This window comes from Euprymna scolopes, unplaced genomic scaffold (assembly GCF_053919585.1).
Source record: "Euprymna scolopes isolate OS-2025 unplaced genomic scaffold, ASM5391958v1 sca51, whole genome shotgun sequence".
Taxonomy (NCBI): Eukaryota; Metazoa; Mollusca; class Cephalopoda; order Sepiida; family Sepiolidae; genus Euprymna; species Euprymna scolopes.
In genome coordinates, this window is record NW_027633558.1 from 79475 (window position 1) to 101316 (window position 21842).

At 36.5% G+C, this 21842-nt stretch overlaps 9 protein-coding genes and 1 non-coding gene across 10 annotated transcripts; 6 read left to right on the top strand and 4 right to left on the bottom strand.

Annotated features, from left to right (window-relative positions):
- Positions 1 to 27: 27 nt before the first annotated feature.
- LOC145274934 (ssrA-binding protein-like) lies at positions 28 to 492 on the bottom strand. Its single transcript, XM_080127532.1, has one exon. The coding sequence runs from the start codon at positions 490 to 492 to the stop codon at positions 28 to 30; it is 465 nt and encodes a 154-aa protein (XP_079983658.1).
- Positions 493 to 551: 59 nt separating this feature from the next.
- LOC145274935 (uncharacterized protein slr0245-like) lies at positions 552 to 1502 on the top strand. The gene has a single exon (XM_080127533.1). The coding sequence runs from the start codon at positions 552 to 554 to the stop codon at positions 1500 to 1502; it is 951 nt and encodes a 316-aa protein (XP_079983659.1).
- Positions 1503 to 3347: 1845 nt separating this feature from the next.
- Positions 3348 to 4559, top strand: LOC145274937 (fe(3+) ions import ATP-binding protein FbpC 2-like). The gene has a single exon (XM_080127534.1). The coding sequence runs from the start codon at positions 3348 to 3350 to the stop codon at positions 4557 to 4559; it is 1212 nt and encodes a 403-aa protein (XP_079983660.1).
- A 949-nt stretch (positions 4560 to 5508) lies between these two features.
- LOC145274938 (tRNA (cytidine(34)-2'-O)-methyltransferase-like) lies at positions 5509 to 5997 on the bottom strand. Its single transcript, XM_080127535.1, has one exon. The coding sequence runs from the start codon at positions 5995 to 5997 to the stop codon at positions 5509 to 5511; it is 489 nt and encodes a 162-aa protein (XP_079983661.1).
- A 2242-nt stretch (positions 5998 to 8239) lies between these two features.
- Trnas-uga (transfer RNA serine (anticodon UGA)) lies at positions 8240 to 8324 on the bottom strand. The gene has a single exon. It is a non-coding gene; the product is annotated as a tRNA-Ser (tRNA).
- Positions 8325 to 8335: 11 nt separating this feature from the next.
- Positions 8336 to 9301, bottom strand: LOC145274939 (acetyl-coenzyme A carboxylase carboxyl transferase subunit alpha-like). Its single transcript, XM_080127536.1, has one exon. It carries the CDS (start codon positions 9299 to 9301, stop codon positions 8336 to 8338), a length of 966 nt encoding a protein of 321 aa, XP_079983662.1.
- Positions 9302 to 15241: 5940 nt separating this feature from the next.
- On the top strand, positions 15242 to 15778 carry LOC145274940 (ATP synthase subunit delta-like). Its single transcript, XM_080127537.1, has one exon. The coding sequence runs from the start codon at positions 15242 to 15244 to the stop codon at positions 15776 to 15778; it is 537 nt and encodes a 178-aa protein (XP_079983663.1).
- A 1743-nt stretch (positions 15779 to 17521) lies between these two features.
- Positions 17522 to 18289, top strand: LOC145274941 (ATP synthase gamma chain-like). Its single transcript, XM_080127538.1, has one exon. It carries the CDS (start codon positions 17522 to 17524, stop codon positions 18287 to 18289), a length of 768 nt encoding a protein of 255 aa, XP_079983664.1.
- Positions 18290 to 19751: 1462 nt separating this feature from the next.
- On the top strand, positions 19752 to 20174 carry LOC145274943 (ATP synthase epsilon chain-like). The gene has a single exon (XM_080127539.1). The coding sequence runs from the start codon at positions 19752 to 19754 to the stop codon at positions 20172 to 20174; it is 423 nt and encodes a 140-aa protein (XP_079983665.1).
- Positions 20175 to 20522: 348 nt separating this feature from the next.
- LOC145274944 (cysteine desulfurase-like) lies at positions 20523 to 21764 on the top strand. The gene has a single exon (XM_080127540.1). It carries the CDS (start codon positions 20523 to 20525, stop codon positions 21762 to 21764), a length of 1242 nt encoding a protein of 413 aa, XP_079983666.1.
- Positions 21765 to 21842: the final 78 nt, after the last annotated feature.

Genomic DNA, 21842 nt, shown 5'->3' on the forward strand with positions numbered 1-21842 from the left:
ATCATAATATCCATAAGCATTTTTTTATTATTGGTATTTAAATTGTCTTGATTTTTCTCTTTGCCAATCACGTTCTTTAATGGTTTGTCGCTTGTCATGTTGTTTTTTTCCTTTGGCAATGCCGATGTTGATTTTTGCTTTGCCTTTTTTCCACAAAGCATTAAGTGCTACGATGGTATAGCCTTTTTGCTCAATTAAACCTGTTAGGTGATTAATTTCTTTTTTATTAAGCAGGAGTTTTCTGCTTCTAGTGGGGTCAGGATGAATGTGGGTTGAGGCAGTAACAAGAGGGGTGATGAGTGCACCCATTAACCATGCCTCGGAAGATTTAATGCGTACATAGGTATCGCTTAATTGCAGCTTTCCTGCACGTAGACTTTTGACTTCCCAACCTTCAAGTACGATCCCAGCTAAGAGTTCTTTTTCAATTTGATAATCAAATTTTGCTCGGCGATTTTGTGCGATAATTGATTTGGGTTTTTTCTTATCCATAAGAAAATTATCACATAAACTACATAAGTTTTTACTTATTTCACCTCACATATTTTTCTATGTCAGATAATGAAAGAATTTATTATTCTTCTTGCTTTCAGGAACACCAAGTTAGCCTAGGTCATCCTGAATGTCCAGAGCGCTTGCAGGCGATAGTTGAGTTTATACAGAGTGAGAATCGTGCCAAAGGATGGCAGTGGTGTGAGCCACAAATGGTGCAATCACAGTGGTTTGAGTATGCACATCCATCTGAGTATGTTAAGCAGATATTTGCATTATTGCCAGATGAGGGTGAGCCATTTATTTATTTAGATGGTGATACGTGTTGGTCATCGCAATCTGGCAAAGCGGTTTTATTGGCTGGTGGTTCACTAAAAGAGGCGATAGATTGGTCAATGAGCGATAAAAAGGATTGTATGAGAAATGGTATCCCCATTAGTTTTTGTCTTAGTCGCCCACCTGGTCATCATGCCGAACGAATGGTGGCTATGGGTTTTTGTGTTTTTGGGTTTGTAGGGTGTGCGGCAATTTATGCTCATCGTCAATACGCATTAGAACGTGTTGCTGTGTTGGATTTTGATGTTCATCATGGTAATGGAACAGAGGACATATTAGGTGATTATCCAACATTTTTTTTTGCCTCTACCTACCAACAAGCAATATTTCCAGCTGGAACGATTGCCCAAAATAATGTTTATCGAAAATGCTTGCCAATGCCTGCACAAACCGATTCTTGTGCATTTCAATCCCTTTGGGAAAATGATGTTTTTTCTCAATTAATGGATTATCAGCCACAATGTATTTTGGTTTCAGCGGGTTTTGATGCTCATCGTAATGATCCATTAGCCAACTGTTTACTTATTGAGGAAGATTTTTATTTCCTAGGTAAACGCATTAAAGAAATTGCCACCATGTATCAAGCACCAGTTATTGCTAATTTAGAAGGTGGTTATCATGTAGACTCATTGGCAAAATCGGTCTATGCTTTTATGCAAGGATTAGCACATTAATCTATTCATGCTTTTTACGGGAAAATTCGCTATCAATAGATAGCAACACTAAGTTAAAAACATGAATTTGTGAGTTAATTTAGGAGTGGTTATACAATAAGTGAAATTATGTGTGATAAAATTCCAAGCATACTTGACAAAATATCAGAAAATAAAAGTATTCAAATCAATCTTATTTTTCACCTTCATTAATTTTTTCAACTAATGACCTTTTGTGTGCGTTCAAAAAAAGTGGTTCTTCCATTTTTATCAGCACTTTTTTTATTTGCACTGATGGTGATGAGTCTATCATGGGTTTTTGGTAGTTATTTTCAACCTTTTGGGGAGAATTGGGGGCATTTAATTGATAATTTATTGGCATCAGTAATGATGGATACATTATTACTATTATTATTTAATTCAATAGGTTGTTTATTTTTAGGGGTTAGCTTAGCTTGGTTAGTTTGTCGTTATGAATTTCATGGTCGGAAATGGTTACAGTGGTTACTTATTTTGCCACTTTCTATGCCTCCATATGTTACAGCATTTATTTTATTTGATGTTTTCGATTCTTCTGGAGAGTTAAATCAACAAATTAATGATTTTTGGAATCTTGATATAAGTGTTGATTTACAGAATATTGGTTACACTTCTTTAGCTATGATAATGGTTTTTTATCCTTATGTGTATTGGGTAGTTAGGAGTTCTTTACTTAGCATTCGGGGGAATTTGCTTGATAGTGCTACGAATCTTGGTTTGAGTGAGGTTGGACTATTTTGGCGAGTTATTATTCCGATGATAAAAAATGCCACGATGGGGGGATTAAGCTTGGTAATGTTAGAAACTTTGGCTGATTTTGGTGCGGTAAGTATTTTTAATGTGGATACATTAAGTACGCTTATTTATAAAATGTGGTATTCATTTTTTGATTTGCGTACTGCCTTGCAAGTTTCTGGATTATTATTGCTGATTGTTCTTGTATTATATTTATTTAGTCAATTGCTTAAAAGTAAGGGATTAACTCATAATTTGCGGCAAGGGAGTGGTATAGCAAGGGTAGAGTTAGTAGGATGGAAAAAATGGATGGCGAGTGGTTTTTGCTGGGGAATTGTTTTGATATCCTTTATTGTTCCTGTGGCAATGCTAATATGGATGTCAAGTTCATATGTGGATCAAGTTGAGTGGGTTAATTTCATAGAAGTGTTATACAATACGTTGCTTATTGGTGGTGGTGCAAGCTTGTTATTAGTTAGCGTGAGTGCATTATTGGTGATTGCTTTGCATCAGTTAAGAAATGATTATGGCTGTTGCACTCATCAAAAAGTGAGTCGGATAATCGATCGTTTATGTGCATTTTTGCGTTTAGGCTATGCATTTCCTGGTTCAGTTGTTGCCATGAGTTTGGTGGGTATTGCTGTTTATATTGATAATGTGGTTACGGCTTTAGGAATGAGTTCACTATTAATAGGGGGTTCGCTACTGTTATTATTTTGGGCATATATGATACGCTTCTTTGCTGTTTCGCTTAATGCTTTAAATGGTTCAATTAATCATCTTAGTGGAAATCTTTCAGCAATTGCTATGAATCTTGGTTTAAGCCAATGGAAAATTAAGAGAAAAGTATATTTTCCTAATTTAAAAATCCCCATCATTGGTGCATTGGTTTTAGTGTTTATTGAAGTCATTAAAGAGATGCCTGCTACATTGATGTTGCGTCCTGCTGGTTGGGAAACCTTAGCGGTCAATATTTACAGCTATACAGCCGAAGGTGAGTGGATTAAGGCGGCAATGCCAGCATTATCGATGGTGTTTTTGTGTGCGTTTTTTATGTTAATAACTTTTCAAAAACGGTGATTGTATAAATTTATGTTACAGGTAGAACGTTTAACTTGTCCGTATATTATTGAAACAGACAATATTTCATGTGAGATAGGTGGCAAACCTATTTTGCATAATATTTCATTTAAGGTTCCAGCAGGTTCTTTTTGCTGTTTGTTGGGAAAAAGTGGTTGTGGTAAAACAACCTTATTTCGGGCTTTATCTGGCTTGAATGAGGTCCAAAATGGAGGGATTAAGATTAATGGTAAGGTTATTGTGAAAGATGCATTTTCATATGTTCCATCTCATCAACGCAAAGTAGGTTTAGTCTTTCAAGACTACACATTATTTCCACATTTATCCGTGCGTGATAATCTATTGTTTGGTGCTCCGAAATGTTCAGGTTTGGAACAACAACAAATCATAGATCATTTGCTTAATTTAGTTGATTTGGAGGGTTATGAAGAGCATTACCCTCATGAATTATCTGGTGGCCAACAGCAGCGTATTGCTCTAGCAAGAACGCTTGCATCAGACCCTCTTCTTGTATTATTAGATGAGCCATTTTCCAATTTGGAACAGGATCAAAGATCGGGGTTGGCAGAGCAGGTGAAAACTATTTTGCGCAAACAATCGGTTTCAGCATTATTGGTGACTCATGATCAAACAGAAGCTTTTTCTTTTGCTGATTACATAGGGGTGATGATGGATGGAGAATTAGTACAATGGGGAACACCAGAAGATATTTATTATCGCCCAAAAAATGAAAAAATCGCAGAATTTATTGGTTCAGGACATTGGTATGATTGCCAGGTGGTTGAGGATAAGGAGGGTGCTAAGCAATTAGCGACTCCTTTTGGTTTTATTTCTTTAGCAGCTAATGAACAGTTGTTGAGCGAACAATCGGCACAGTTATTGCAGCATTCAAGAGATTTACAAATATTTCTTAGACAAGAAAATATCTATTTACCTATTAATCAAGAGCAATGTACACAGAAACATATGGCTGATGTAGAATGTCAACCACACGTACAGCTAAATTTTCCTGTAATCAATCAATGGCGTATCGTAGATAAACAATTTAGTGGTTTTCTTACTTTCCTAACGTTACAGGCAATCGAAGATAAACACGGTCTGTTTCCTGATTTTCCACCAATTGAAATTAGCGTATTTGTTCGTAGTAATCGAGAGATTCAACTTGGACAAAAAGTGCAAGTTGAATTAGAATTGGGATCATTCATCCTCAGAGTTAAGCCTTAAGAATAATCAACTAATTATGAGTAGGCATTGCGTATCCCAAATGTGGATAGCCTGTTCTTTTTTATCTGAAAGAAATTCATCAAAGGCTTGTTTGACTCTTGGGCAGGATATTGAGTGGTAATCATGAGAGATGATGACGCCCTCTTTTTTCATGCGCGGATAAAAATACTGTAACTCTGATAGAGTAGATTTATAAATATCGACATCTAGACATCTAAATTAATAAAACAGAACTCAATCTCTTTGGGCAAGGCATTAGTTGATTTTGGGAAAAATCCTTTATGAAAATGTACATGGCTAAAGTTACTTAGGTATGCTTGCCCTTCTTCTAAGGGACAATCAGCAAAATCACCTTTTTGGTGATGATCAATAGTAGAGGTTTCAGGCATTCCCTCAAAAGTATCAAAAAGATGAACATCAGAATCTTGACTAAAAGAATACATTAATTTTGCACTTCCGCCTTTATATACACCCAATTCAGCTACAGCTCCACCTAATTTAATGGAATTGCTTAGATAGTGGTAGATATTATAACTTTCCCTAAAAATTGTTAATAAATATCCCTCTCTAACTAGTGCTAAAGGTCAATAAACTTTTAAAAAATCATCATTTAGCCGTGCTTTATTGCTTTTTTGAAGTGCCTGATAAACTAGCTTAGGTGTATATGATTCGATTTTGGATAGTGATTTTTTATAATCCATAAAAGGTATGATTTATTTGGATTGGGTTAATGTGGTGATTTAGAGTAGAGAATAAAAAATTTTCTCTTAGTTGATATCTTGATATCCAGTCTCATTATAGTATGAATTTGGATGCGTCTTTATATATTATATACGTCCAATACAATTGCAGTTATTGATGACAGTTATCTCTATTTTATCTAAGAAATGAAGTAGGTGATGTTTCTATCTTATTGGGAGGGAAGGAAACATTAAGGGTCGGGTAAGTGTTATTCACTATTATGAGTAAAGTTTAATTGTCGCCAACCTTCGTATGCCACGATGCTGACAGTATTGGCAAGATTAATGCTTCGGCTTTGTGTTCGCATGGGGAGTCGGTAGTAATGATTGATGCCGTATTGAGAGATAAATTCATTGGGCAGTCCTTCAGTTTCGGAACCAAAAACTAGGCAGTGGTTTTGGCAATAGGGTGCATGGATATAGTTTTGCGTGGCTTTGGTAGAAAAAAAACTGATGCCTCGAGGTTCAATGGTTTCAAAACATTCAGCCAAATTTTTCCAAACTTTGAGTTGGGCATATTCATGGTAGTCTAAGCCGGCACGACGCATTTTTTTATCATCTAATTCAAAACTAATGGGTTCAATGAGATGAAGAGCACATCCTGTATTCGCACATAGACGGATGATTGCCCCAGTATTTGAGGCGATTTTGGGGTTGTGTAGCACAATATGAAATAAGAGAGACGATGCTTGGCTCATGGTGATAGTCTCCCTACCTATATCTTAAGTTATTTAAGGTTTTGTGGGTTGTTGTGTGAGCGTTGATGGATTAGCAAGTTCTTTTTCAATTTGTTGTGCACGGCTATCGATGTTTTTCGCTAAAGTTAGAATATTATCTTTATCGGATACTTTGGGGTTAAGCTCAATTCCCTTTCTCAATTGGTATGCCGCTTGCTTCAGGGCGTTAGCTTGTGCTTGTCCACGTAATACAAGTGATTTGCGATAGAGTGTGATGCCTAGATTTCTTCTTGTTCTAGGATTATCTGGGCGTATTTTTACAAAATGGGTAAAGTTTTCTTCTGCTTTATCTAGCATTTGTTTGTATTTGTTGTAATCTTTTGCTTTACGAGCTTGATCAGCAAGTTGCAGGTAAATGTAGCCTAAGTTTTGTAAGGTATTATTACGGTGTGGGTAGCTTTTTTTGACAAGCTCTAAGTATTCAGCAGCTTTGGTTGGATTGCCTGTACGTAAATATCCCATTCCGACAAAATTAAGCATGCGATCTCTCAGTGGCATGGCTTCATGTGATTTTTTGCCCTCTCTTAGCATATTGAGGTATTTTTGTTGATGAGAAGAGATTGTGGCAAGGCGGAAGTGTATTTCTGACTGATTCCATTGGTAATGTAGAGCAAAAACACCCGTTGTTACGAAAAGGAAAATAAAGCTAAAAATGGTAGCAAAAGGTTTGGCATTGATTTTCACCAGTCGAGAGTCTTTCCAGCGAGCATATTCATTAGCAATAATAGCCAGATAGACGCAAGTCATTAAAATGGGAGCAGGTTGTTTAAATGGGAAGCTACCAATGGCATTAATGCTAATTCCTGTTGCGGCAAGGAGAACCCCTAGGAGTAAGAAACGGTTAGGATTGTCTCGGTTTTTATAAAAATTGGATAGGGCTAGATAGATAGCAATTGCAAAGATGCTGATCAACAAAATAAAACCAATAAGCCCTAAATCAGAGAAAATTTCTACGTAGTCATTGTGTGCATTAATGTGCTGAATGGATTCAGACATTTCATGGTCTATGCTGACAGCTGTTTGGTAGTAGGGATAGTAAACCATCCAGTTACCCATTCCCACACCAAGAAATAAATGATCTTTAATCATTGCTGTGGAATTTGCCCACATGTCCATACGAGTGCCACGTTCATGTGTATAGAGATTCAATTCATTAGAAAATACTTTTTCTCCTTCATTAAAATGTTGCAAAAATATATCAAGCCCAACAAATCCTTCTGAGGTAAACATGCCTAAGAAAATAAACAAGCAGAAAGCAACGCCTGCAGCTTGCCATTTGTCTTTGTTCATGGGTCCTTTTTGTTTATGAATGATTCGGTCAGCAAGAATAAAAATTGCCATAAATAAGAAAATGCCCAATGTGGCAAGATTGGCACCACGAGTAATGGTATAGTGAACAAACGTTATAACCAAGGCTGTTCCAATTGCATAAAGCCAAACTTCCATTCGATTGCGAGCTGTCCAAAATAAGCCCAACCCTAAACCTATACTCATCAGGGTGTATTGAGCTGCCATATTTTTATTGTTAAAGGTAGCAGAAGGTTTGGCATGTTGTTGTACCCACTGTACATCAAAGAGAAATTGAAAGATTCCAAGTACTGCCATACATACGCCTGTGATAAAAATAGCATTGACCAGTATTCTGATTTGCTCAGGTTTGCGAATGGTATTTAGAACAAGTAAGAACATTAAGGAACCAGCTCCCCAGTCTAGTAGGGAAATCATGCTCTCAAATCTATTGTATGCCCAGATAAGAGATAAAAATGCCCATAAATAAAAGGCAATAACTGCATACATTAAGGGTGAAGGTAACCAAGCTATATTTTTTGCTCGTATGTGTTGAAAAAAGAAACAGGTGATGAGGAAGGTTGTACCAAACTGGATAATCCATGCCATATGAAGGTCAGGTGAGTAGCCATATTTTGTCCACAACGGTGCAATGGTGACGGGTAAGAAAAGTAGAATGGCAATGGCATAGATAAACCATTTTCCTAAAGCGGGTTGCTGGTTTAAATAATGGAAAGATTCGGTAGTTTTTTCTGAATGATTAGTTGCGTGTGAATCTGCTTGATGATGTGTGATTTCTGAGTGGGTGGTTTTCCGTTTATGCTTTTTTTTCATGAACTAAAAGTATTTCTTTGCGAATTGATAAGTGTTTGATATCTATATAGCTAGTGCATGCTATATTTTTTGAATAAAATGGCGGGGGAGGAGGGATTCGAACCCCCGGACCCTTTCGAGTCAACGGTTTTCAAGACCGCCGCATTCGACCACTCTGCCACTCCCCCATTTAAGGTCATCACAATTGGACGTGATTGTCTTTTCCATATCCCATTAGCTTTTCTTGTCGTTTGTTTAGCAACTCTTCAATGTTCAGTTGCTTGAGTTTAACAAGCTCATTAGATAGGTGTTTTTTTATATTTATATACATTTCTTGGAGATTTCTATGAGCTCCACCAAGAGGCTCTTGTATGACATCATCAATGATGCCATGATCTTTTAATTTTGGTGCAGTTAATGCTAAAGCCTGTGCCGCACTGCTAGCTTTTTCTGCACTTTTCCAAAGTATTGAGGCACATCCTTCAGGTGAGATGACTGAATAGATGCTGTATTGTAACATTAAAATTCTATCACCAACTCCAATGGCTAATGCTCCTCCTGAACCCCCTTCACCAATTACTGTACAAATAATCGGTGTTTGCAAATCGGAACATTCAAGCAAATTTTTTGCAATGGCCTCACTTTGATTATGTTCTTCGGCATCAATCCCTGGATAAGCTCCTGGTGTATCAATAAACGTGAGAATTGGAATTCTAAAACGCTCGCCAAGTTTCATGACTCGCAATGCTTTACGATAACCTTCTGGTTTAGGCATGCCAAAGTTGTGAGTAATTTTATCTTTAGTTACTCGTCCTTTTTGATGTCCAATAATGATTACAGGTTGATTATTTAGACGTGCCATTCCTGTAATGATTGAGCGATCATCTGTATAATGGCGATCCCCATGCAACTCAATAAAATCGGTAAAAACATTTTGAATATAGTCGAGTGTTTGTGGTCTTCTTGGATGTCTAGCCATGCTCACAATTTGCCAATCTGTTAATGAAGAGCAAATCGATTTGGTTAAATCAATATTTTTCTTTTCTAAACGTTGTATTTCTTCTTGAATGTTGACACTTGAATCATCGCCAACACGCCTAAGCTCAGAAATTTTTTCCTCAAGCTCAGCAATAGGTTGTTCAAAATCTAAGTAGTCTAAGTTCATAGGTAACAGGTGTTAAAAACTCATTTTTAATATACTAATTGTACAGGATTTTGAGGGGATAAAATTTTATTTTATTGCTCCTTTGGTATTATTTTGGAGGTGTTAAGATGGTTGTAAAATAAGCTGTTAGAGAGGAGTTTGTATAAGATAAATTCCCTCATGATAAGATAGGGGTAGTATAAAAATGATGGGTGGATGCATAAGGGAGAGTTACATAGTGGTACAGGTTATTGATGTAGAGTGGCATTTATGTAGTAGAGTTATGTCGGTTAAAATTCAAGATAGATAGTGTGGAAAAGTTACCATCATCATAATTGTATCAAGCAGATTTATCAACTAGAGTGAGTTTAATTAATCAAGTCAAAAATATAAGAGAGGGTGGAAAAAAAATCAAAATTCTCTTTTTTATATTGCTGAGTGTATTGGTATTCGATAGTTATTCGGATATACCCAGAGGATCTATTCTCACTTTGCCACAAGCTAGTAAGAGTATTCATTCGTTGCAAAACAAATCAAGATTGCCTGATTTTCAAAATCCTTTAAATATAATTAGTGAACAAGAGAAGCAGGCAGGTCGATTGTTTTTTATTTCAATACAGCGATTTTCTAATCTTAATAAGGATTCTGTTATACAGCAATACATTTATGATTTGGGTAATTTGCTAGTAAATTATGCTAATATCATTAATCCCCATTATATGTTCTTTGTTATTGATGAACCATCAATAAATGCTTTTGCAGGACCGGCTGGTTATATTGGCGTACATTCAGGGCTCTTGTTGAGTGCTTCATCAGAAGGTGAAGTGGCTAGTGTTTTGGCACATGAAATTGCCCATACTAAGCAGAAACATCTGCATCGTTTAATTGAAAACCAACCGGGTTATGCAAGCCCATTGGTGGTTTTTGGTTTGTTGTTGGCTGGTATTGTTACCAATTCACCTTATGTTATTCCCGGTATGTTTGTTCTGCAAGCTAAACAGATTGAAGAAAGTCTTAAGTATCTTCGTCAATTTGAGGATGAAGCTGATTCAAGCGGTTTGCAAATTTTACAAAGTGCTGGTTTTTCAGGACAATATGCCGTAGCTTTTATGGAGCGTTTATCAAAAAAAGACTTCAGTTTAGATAGTAGTGAATATTTGCGCACCCATCCCATTACACGTAAAAGAATTGCAAATTTACGCAATCGAGTATCGGATAAAACTTTATATGCTCCAACATCAGAATTTGATTTAATACAGGCTAGATTATCGTATTTAACTAAATTACCAACTGAGGCTTCTTTTAGTGATTATCAACAACAGTATGTTGATTTCTTATCCTTATTGGAACAAAGTGCTAATGTAAAGGCAATGGCTCTTTGGCAAAAACTTTCAGAACAAACTAAGGAGAATTCCTTGTTGTTTAATTTGGTGTATATGAGATTGTTGCTGAATACTAACCAGATCAGTCAGGCAAATCAGCAGATGAATAAATTGCGTCGTTTTTATCCTAATCATCTTGAGGTGTTAAAGTTACAAACGCAACTTTATATAAAGGAGAAAAAATCTAATCAAGCTGAAAACAATTTGTTAACGTACACAAATGAAAAAATTTACAATTTATATCAGGCTCAATTATGGAAGTTTTTAGAAGAATTATATTTTGTAGAGGAGAAAAAGGTTGAATTGTTTTATGCTAAAGCACAACACCAATATAATTTGGGCTTTTTAAGAAAAGCTTTGGAGTATTTAGATAATGCGATTAAGTCTGCTCAATTGGAAAATAGAAAGCCCAGTGAGATAACTAAATTAATATCAACGTATAGGTACTGGCATAAACAACTTTATATTAATTCAAGCACAGGTATTCCTTCTCCTCATTAATATAATTGGATAGGCTTTTTCAGGATTACACTTTTAGTAAGTGAAGAGTATTTGGATAGTAGAGGTGTTTCTAGTGATGAGGGTTTAGCTTTGAGATAAGCTTGCTTTTTCTGATAAATTTGGCAATAATCCAAGCTCTTCTCATTACGTAGTAGTACAGCCCGAATAGGGTAATAAAACTATAGAAGAGTATAGGTTCTGGAACACGATAGTAGTGAGTGAGAATGCCTATGATGATGAAACATAGATGGAGAAAGCTGATAAAACATAGAGAAGCTATATCATTTAACCCACAGCGCTGGAGAAAATGATGTAAGTGATCACGGTCAGCAGTAAAAGGGGATTTCCCGTTGCTGAGCCTACGGATTGCAATGGCTGTCATATCCATTAGAGGGATGGAAAAAAGCCAGACGGCAGTAATGGGTCTAAATCCCTCTTGCATAGTGGTATCGGAGTTCTCAGATCCGTATTTAATTAGCAACCATACAGAAATAAATCCTAAACACATGCTCCCTGTATCGCCAAGAAAAACTTTTTTTGATTTACCAAATAAAGAAATATTAGTAGCAAGAATTGGTAATATTGCTGCACATAAGATAATAATGGGGAAGTTATCTAGATGAGTGAAGTCTATAAAGAAAAGTAATGAAAGAAGCGTGATAAGAGAAAGTGCACTAGCAAGTCCATCAATTCCATCCATCATGTTCATGGCATTAATTCCTGATATGACAGCAATAATAGTAATAGGTAGAGCCCAGTCGTTTGTAGAAATATTGCCGATACCAATAATGTCTCCTACTGAGAAAATTCCATTATCAGCTGTAGAAAACATAATGACGGCAATAAAACATTGAACGGCAAGGCGAAAGCCAGATGAAATGTTATTAAGGTCATCTAAAATGCCTACGACGGTAAGAATGAATAGGCATAGTAAGAGCGGTGTGTAGTCAATTTGCTCAACTCTATATAAAATTTGCAGTGCAAGTAGCATGATAGCAAATGATGTGATAATGCAAATTCCACCAATTAATGGTGTTGGAGTAGCATGCATTTTTCTTTTCCCATCAGGAATGTCTAATAGATGAAGTTTTTTTGCAGGAGAGAAAAGCAGATTCATCAGTAACCAGCTAAAGATAAAAGAAAAGAGGCTTAAAAGAAAAATCATGGGTTAAGTAGTTAGATGAATGAGGGGTAGAGTTGAGTGAGTATTGATAGATTGATACGGACAAATAGTGGATTTAGAAGTGTTTTTATTGCCTTTTTGTAACAAAATCATTTACAGTGTATTATGTTTGTTGATATATAGGGTAAGTAAAAATTTTCTTATGCTGCCATGGTGCTTGTTTATATATTGCTTCGCTAGGTATTTTGTAGGCGTCCAATACATATAATTATAATTATCCATTTTTTGATTTAAAAAATGGAATAATTAAAGTATTTAGGATAAGAGCTTACAGAGAGTTTTATCTGCAAGGCAGTCCATTATTAATATCATCTAATGAATTGATTTTACGCAAGATACGTACAAATCTTTATTTTTTATGATATTTTTTTTGTTATAATTAATGAGGTTTGTTTGATTTTCCAATTATTTCAAAAGAGATGGGCATGTCAGCTTCAAGAAGGAAAACGGCTTCCGTATCAGCAAGTAATAAAAATTCTTTTTTATTGGCTGGAATGGGTAATTCATTTGTAGCAATAGTTTTAGCCGGCTTCATCGTTGGTTATCTTTTTGATAGTTTGTTTGATAGCAAGCCTATTTTTATAATTGGTTGCGGAATTATGGGGTTTGTTGGTGGTTTATTGAAACTGCATAAAATGCTAGGCGTGGAAGATTCTTCAAACTCAGAAGATAAGTTGAAATGAATTTTTCACAATTACAATTATTTAGGTCTTAATTTTTCCTAATGAAGGGAGTAGTTACACAACAACAGTTGAAAGTTTTACCTGTTCAGCTTTGTGGGGCATTGCTTGGCGTGGGGTGTTATTTGCTCTACGATGATACGGCATTGTTGCCTTTAGGTTATGGTTTGCTGATGGGATTGTGTTATTCTGTTATGCTGTACGTAGGGGTTTCTTTTGCAAATCGTTTAAGTGAAGATTCTCCCGAGTTTGGGGTAGGTGCACTAATGGGATCAGCTTTGGTTCGTTTTGTGATAATTGGATTGTTGATGGCATTTGGCTTTAAGAGTTTTCCAAATACACCTGTGGCAGTGATGTTACCTTTTGTTATGGTGCTTTTATCACCGATGGTTTTGGTGCCATTTAAAAAAAGATTAACAGATTGAAATTGAATTAAAAAATAACAGAATTAGTTTAACCACTTAATTATATATATTAGAGATAGAAACATCGATGGCTTCAGCAAATCCAACTCCCGTAGAATATATTCAACATCATTTGCAGAACAATTGTTTGAATTTGAATGGTGGTGAGTGTATCAATGGAAACTTTATGCAGGTGCATTTAGATAGTTTAGGGTATGCTATTGGTTTGGGTTTGTTGATGGTTTTGGTGGGGTGGCGTTTGACAAGTCGTTTGAAGGCAGGGGTTCCTTCTGGGTTTCAAAATTTTGCTGAGATGGTTATTGAGTTTGTCAATGAGCAAATAAAAGATGCGATGAATAAGCCAGATAGGTGGGTAGGACCAATTGCATTGACTGCTTTTTTATGGATTTGGCTAATGAATTTTATGGATTTGATTCCGGTGGATCTTATTCCCATGATAGCACAAATCGTAACCGGCGATCATAACGTTGCTATGAAGGTTGTTCCTACCACGGATCCAAATATTACTTTAGGTATGTCTTTTACTGTATTTCTCATTGTTGTATGGAAAAATATCAGAAGCAAGGGATTGCTTGGTTTTATCAAAATGTTTCTTTTTCATCCTTTCGGTAAGTATGCGATACCATTTAATATTATTATGACGCTTATTGAAGAGCTTTCTAAACCATTGAGTCTTGGTTTGCGTTTGTTTGGTAATATGTTTGCAGGTGAATTGGTGTTCTTTTTGATTGCTATTCTTGGAGGCACGTTGGCAACGGGTGTGTTAGGATTTTTAATCTGGGGACCATTGCAGGTGGTTTTGGATTTAATTTGGTTATTGTTCCATATTTTTGTAATCACCTTACAGGCATTTGTTTTTATGGTGCTTACGATTGTTTATTTGAATATGGCTAGCGAGTCTCACTAAGCTATTTATGTAAGCAATAACTGACTTATATTTTTTAATTTTATTTATTTTTAACGGAGATAGAAACTATGGATATCGTTGCATATACAGTAATCGCAGTAGGAATGATGCTAGCGGCATCGGCATTGGGTTCAGCCATCGGCTGGGGCATTATTTGTGCCAAAACCTTGGAAGGTATTGCTAGACAGCCTGAAATGCGTCCGCAGTTAATGACAAGTACATTTATTTTTGGTGGCTTAATGGAAGCGTTTCCATTTATCGTTCTAGCATTGGCACTATTATTTACTTTTGCTAACCCATTCCTTGGCTAAAATGCTCTATATCGTAATGGTAAGGCATAAGAATGCTATTTTTTATTTTAAAAATATAATTTTGGAAAGAGGTTCGTAGGTGAATATTACAATTACACTTTTGTTCCAGGTCATAGCCTTTCTTATTTTGATTTGGCTAGTCAAACGCTATTTGTGGGGACCATTGAGTGCGGCTTTGGAAGAGCGTCAGAAGAAAATTGAAGATGGTTTGGAAGCTGCTGAGAAAGGCAAAGCTGATTTTGAATTGGCAGAGCAACGCGCAAATGAGGTTGTTGCTGAAGCAAAAAAAGAAGCTCAAGACATTCTTTCACAGGCAAATAAACGTAGTCGAGAAATTGAAGAGGAGGCTGTTGCTCATGCTAAAGAAGTTGGGCAAAAACAGATTGATGCAGCGAAGAACGAGATTGCTCAAGAAGTCAACAATGCTCGTAATGAATTGCGTAAGGAAATTGGTGGTTTGGTGATGACAGGAGTGCGCCAAGTGATTGATAAAGAAGTTGACGCAAAAACTCATTCTGCAATTATTGATGGTATAACTAAGCAGATATAGATAAATAAGTAGGTATTACAATATGAATCTTGATGGAATTGCACGTCCTTACTCTAAAGCTGTTTTTGATCTAGCAAAGGAGCAGAATGCTTTGACACATTGGATGGAGAGTGTAGAAATGCTTGTGAGTGTGGTAGAAGATAAGGATTTTCAATCTTTTATTAATTCACCGAGTACTGCTAAGGATAAAATTGTGGAAGTGATTATGGGGATTTTTTCAGAAAAATCTCCAAAGTTATTTCAATCTTTTGTTGAGGTTTTGATTGAAAACAATCGTTTAATGGTCGTGCCGGCTCTATATTCACAGCTGGTTAAAGCAGCTTCTTTAGAGGATAAGGTGCGTCAAGCTGAGATTCGTGTTGCTTGTGATATAAGTGACGTGCAGATTAAGGAGTTATCTGAGGCTTTGGAAAAACGTTATGATTGCAAAATTGAGCTCAATGTTTTGAAGGATTCAAATATTTTAGGCGGTGCAATTATTGTTATGGATGATAGTACGGTTTTTGACGGATCACTTTCTACACGATTGGAAACATTGGAATATCTGCTTTCAAGTTAATCAATATTTAGACTTATTTTTTATCAAATTTAATAATCGAATTTAATATAATAACGACGAGGTAAAATACATGCAACTAAGCTCGGCTGAAATTTCTGGACTGATTAAAAAAAGAATCTCAGGTGTTGATGATAGTGTGTCAGCAAGTAATCAAGGCACAATCATAAACGTATCTGATGGTATTGCGACCGTTCATGGTCTGTTTGGAGTAATGTATGGTGAGATGGTACAGTTTGACCAAAAAACCTTTGGTATGGCACTTAACTTAGAGGAAGACTGTGTTGGTGTGGTTGTGCTAGGGGCTTATGAGCATTTGGTTGAAGGTGGTTCTGTCGAGTGTACGGGGCGTATTCTTGAAGTTCCGGTTGGTGAACATCTTTTAGGTCGTGTTGTTGACGCACTAGGGCGTCCAATTGATGGTAAAGGCGATATAGATAATAGCCTAACCTCTCCAATCGAACGTATTGCTCCGGGTGTAATTGCTCGTGAGAGTGTTTCACAAGCCTTGCAGACGGGATTGAAATCAGTAGATTCAATGATTCCTGTAGGTCGTGGTCAACGGGAGTTGATTATTGGTGATCGCCAAACAGGAAAGACAGCGATTGCCATTGATACCATTATTAACCAAAAAAATACAGGTGTAAGATGTATTTATGTGGCAATTGGTCAGAAAGCTTCATCAGTTCGTGCATTGGTTACAAAATTAGAAGAAGCTGGAGCAATGGAAAATACCATTGTGGTCGCAGCCAATTCAAGTGACGCTTCATCGCTACAATTCTTAGCCCCCTATGCAGGTTGTTCCATGGGCGAATATTTCCGTGATCGTGGTGAAGATGCATTAATTATTTATGATGACTTAACTAAGCAAGCTTGGGCCTATCGTCAAATTTCTTTATTGCTTCGTCGTCCTCCTGGTCGTGAGGCGTATCCGGGTGATGTATTTTATTTGCATTCACGTTTATTAGAGCGTGCTGCACGAGTGAATGCTCAATATGTAGAAGACTTTACTAATGGTGAAGTAAAAGGGAAGACTGGTTCGCTTACGGCACTGCCGATTATTGAAACGCAAGCTGGAGACGTATCAGCTTTTGTACCAACTAATGTGATTTCCATTACAGATGGACAAATTTTCTTAGAAACGAGTTTCTTTGCTCAAGGTATTCGTCCAGCAATTAATGCCGGTCTTTCGGTTTCTCGTGTTGGTGGCGCTGCACAAACTAAGCTAGTGAAAAAACTTGGTGGTGGTGTGCGTTTGGATTTGGCACAATATCGTGAATTACAAGCATTTGCCCAGTTTGCTTCTGATCTTGATGAGGCTACACGTAAACAACTAGAAAGAGGGCAACGTGCAACAGAGTTGATGAAACAGGCACAATATTCCCCATTGACTGTGGCAGAATTAGGGATTTCTTTATATGCGTTAAATGAAGGATACTTTGATAATATTGAAGTTAATAAAGTATTAGAGTTTGAAAAAGAATTGCATCAGGAACTGAATGTATCACATAAAGAGTTTGCACAACAACTCAATGAAACCGGTGATTACAGTGATGAAATTGCTGAAAAAATGCAAGAGATTGTCAGTGCCTATGCTAAAACAATGAGCTAATTTTCATAAGTAAAAAGAACTGATTATAAAAATATAATATTATGTCTACTGGCAAGGAAATTAGGCAAAAGATAGCAAGTGTAAAAAACACGCAAAAAATCACTAAAGCAATGGAAATGGTTTCGACGTCTAAGATGCGTCGGACTCAAGATAACATGAAAAAATCTCGTCCTTATGCGAAAATGATTGCGAGAATTATTGGGCACATAAGTTGCTCTCATCCGGAGTACAAGCATCCATTCCTTAAAGAACGAGAAGAGGTAAATACAGTTGGTTTAATCATCGTTAGTAGTGATAGAGGGCTTTGTGGAGGGTTGAATGCTAATTTATTTCGTGCGGTCATTCGTACGATTAAGCAATATCAAGATCAAGGAAAGAAAATTAAACTTTTTTTGATTGGAGGTAAAGGAGTAAGCTTCTTTAATTCAGTTGGTGGTGAGGTGGTTGCATCATGTAATGGCTTAGGGGATCATCCTCATGTTGATCAAGTTATCGGTGTAATTAGCAGTGCTACCAAATCTTTTATTGATGGAGACGTTGATGAAGTTGTATTGTGTAGTAATGTTTTTGTTAATACCATGACTCAGGAGCCAACGCTTACTAAATTATTGCCTACTCAGCCCAATGAAACGGCTCAGGATGGTCATTGGGATTATATATATGAGCCAGATTCAGAAAAGATTTTGAACCAGCTATTGAATCGGTATATTGAGGATTTAGTATATAAAGCATTAATTGAAAATATTGCTTGTGAGCAATCAGCACGTATGATTGCCATGAAGAGTGCAACAGATAATGCTGGTAACATGATTGATGAATTAAACTTGGCATACAATAAAGCACGTCAAGCATCAATTACTCAAGAATTATCAGAAATCATTGGCGGTGCGGCCGCAGTATAAATCAAATTATTTAAAAAGCTAAAAATTCTAAAATAGGAGCTAAAGAATGGAAAAAGGTCATATCACTCAAATCATCGGGGCAGTTATTGATGTGGAATTCCCAATCAATGATGTGCCAAAAGTTTATGATGCTTTGAAGGTTGAATATACAGATGTAATTACGAATGAGGAAACAGTACTAACTTTGGAAGTTCAACAACTTATTGGTGATGGAAAAGTGCGCACCATTGCACTAGGTGCATCGGATGGTCTGAAAAGAGGATTAGCGGTTAGTAATACTAAAGCACCAATTCAAGTTCCTGTTGGGGAAAAAACCTTAGGTAGAATTTTTGATGTACTAGGTAATCCAATTGATAACGCTGGAGAAGTGAATAACGATGAGCAAATGTCAATTCATCGCAAGCCACCAGCCTATGATGAGTTAGCTCCATCTACAGAGCTTTTGGAGACTGGAATTAAGGTGATTGATTTGATTTGTCCATTTGCTAAAGGTGGTAAAGTTGGTTTGTTCGGTGGTGCTGGTGTGGGTAAAACTGTTAACATGATGGAACTCATTAACAATATTGCAAAAGAACACTCAGGATTGTCAGTATTTGCTGGTGTAGGAGAAAGAACTCGTGAAGGAAATGATTTTTATCATGAAATGACGGATTCTGGCGTATTAGATAAAGTAGCGATGGTCTATGGTCAAATGAATGAGCCACCAGGAAACCGTCTTCGTGTTGCTTTAACTGGGTTAACGATGGCTGAAAAATTCCGTGATGAAGGTAGGGATGTTTTATTTTTTGTTGATAACATTTATCGCTATACCTTAGCAGGAACAGAAGTATCAGCTTTGCTTGGTCGTATGCCTTCTGCAGTAGGTTATCAACCTACTTTGGCAGAAGAAATGGGGGCGTTACAAGAACGTATTACCTCTACTCGTAGTGGCTCAATTACTTCTATACAGGCGGTTTATGTGCCTGCGGATGACTTAACGGATCCATCACCTGCAACCACGTTTTTACATTTGGATGCAACAGTAGTACTTTCTCGGCAAATTGCTGAATTAGGTATTTACCCTGCGGTAGATCCATTAGATTCAACCAGTCGTCAGTTAGATCCATTAGTGGTTGGTCAAGAGCATTATGAAGTGGCAAGACAGGTGCAAGAAACTTTACAACGTAACAAAGAATTGCAAGATATTATTGCTATTCTTGGTATGGATGAATTATCAGAAGAAGATAAGCTTACTGTACTTAGAGCACGTAAAATCCAGCGTTTTCTCTCGCAACCTTTCTTTGTTGCAGAAGTATTCACTGGATCACCGGGTCGCTATGTGCCATTGAGCGAAACGATACGAGGTTTTCGTATGATTATTGAAGGTGAGTTGGATGATATTCCAGAACAAGCTTTTTATATGGTTGGTAGTATTGATGAAGTTCTAGAAAAAGCTAAAACATTAAAATAAAGAACATATAAGATGGAAGTTCATATCGTCAGCCAAGAGAAAGAGCTTTACGTAGGTAAAGCAAAAATGGTTTTTGCCCCTGCTGAAATGGGTGAGGTAGGGATATTGCCGGGGCACTCTCCTTTTATTTCTCCATTAAAATTAGGTCAAGTTGTTGTTCAAGAAGAGGATGGGAATGAGCAAGTCATCTATGTTTCGGGAGGCTTTATTGAGGTGCAACCTGGGATTGTGACTATTCTATCTGATACAGCTTTGCGCTCAAAAGATGCAGATGAACAACGTATCCTTGAAGCCAAAGAGCGTGCTGAGAATATGCTTGAAAAGGCAAAGAGTGATATTGATATTGCTAAAGCTGAAGCAGAATTGGCTAATGCATCCATAAAAATTGAATTACTTAGTCATCTTAAAGATAAGTTGCACAAGCAGGGCTTGTGAATAAAACATAGTTTGAATAAAGAACTTCTTTTATCGTCTATTTTCAAGGTATATATAAGAAGTAAATTTAACTACCCATGTTGAGCTTATTTTTTACAGCTTTCAGAAAAATCTCTAGTTATATTTTTTCCATTAATGTAGCATTCACATCTGCCAAATAGATGGAGTCATGTTTGATTAGATTGGCATAGAAAAATGTGTTGAGTTGAAATAAGCAGGAGATTGAATTATCAGAAAATGCGGAGTTTATCGTGAGCGAGCAAACATATGAATGCAAGCATAATAATTTTGCAATGTTTCTCATAAAAATTTTCCGCTTAAAATAACTGCAAATATCATAATAGCGTTATGACAGAGAAAAAATCATTTAACCCCTTTCAAATTCGAGAACAATTTCCTATTCTCAAACAGTTAGTGCATGGTAAACCTTTAGTTTACTTGGATAATGCAGCCACTTCACAAAAGCCAACATGTGTGATTGATGCAATGAATAGCTATTATCAATATGATAATGCAAATGTTCATCGAGGCATTCATGAACTTTCAGAGAGAGCAACAGGTAATTATGAAAACTCTCGTATCAAAATTGCTCAGTTTATCAATGCTTTTGATAGCACAGAAGTTGTGTTTACTCGTGGTGCTACAGAATCGATTAATATTATTGCCCAGTGCTATTTAGCACCACATTTTAATAAGGGTGATGCCATTATTGTTAGTGAATTAGAGCATCATGCTAATATTGTTCCATGGCAAATGTTAAAGCAACGGCTGGGTTTAGAAATACGTTGGTTACCAGTCAATGATACAGGTGATATTGAGATAGAAAAATTACCTATGTTACTTGCTGATGGCAAAGTTAAGCTGGTTACGTTTAATTGGATATCAAATTCTTTAGGAACGTGTAATCCTGTAAAGGAAATAATTAATGAATGTAAAAAGCATAATGTATTAACATTAGTCGATGCTTGTCAGGTTCCTGCCCATCAGAAAATTGATGTTCAGAACTTAGGCTGTGATTTTCTTGCTTTTTCAGGTCATAAAATGTTTGCACCAACAGGAATAGGGGTTTTATGGGGTAAAAAATCTTTACTTGAAGAATTCTCTGTATGGCAGGGCGGGGGTGATATGATTATTGAAGTGAGCTATGATGATTTTTCACCAAATGATTTACCCAATCGTCTTGAAGCGGGTACTCCAGCTATTGCAGAAGCGATTGTATTAGGTCAAGCTGTGGATTGGATTAATGAGATTGATTTGCTGGCTGCAGCAGAGTATGAGTCTACGCTTTTAGAGGCAGCAACTGAAGGGATTAGGCACATTCCAAATATACGTATTGTTGGTCAGTCTGTACATAAATCAAGTGTGTTATCGTTTGTTTTTAAAGATAATTCATTACACCCTAGTGATATTGCTACGTTACTTAATTTGGATGGTATTGCCGTTCGCTCAGGACACCACTGTACAATGCCTATTCTAAAAAAAATGGGACTGCCTGCTACTGCTCGTGCATCGTTTTCTCTTTTTAATACAATGCAAGAAGTGGATACATTTATACAGTCGGTGAGTAAAATTCAAAGAAAGTATTCTTAAGCGATATTATAGCTAAAAGCGTTAAAATTATAGAGGTATCTTTATCATGTATTTATCTCAGCTATTAAATAATTGCTT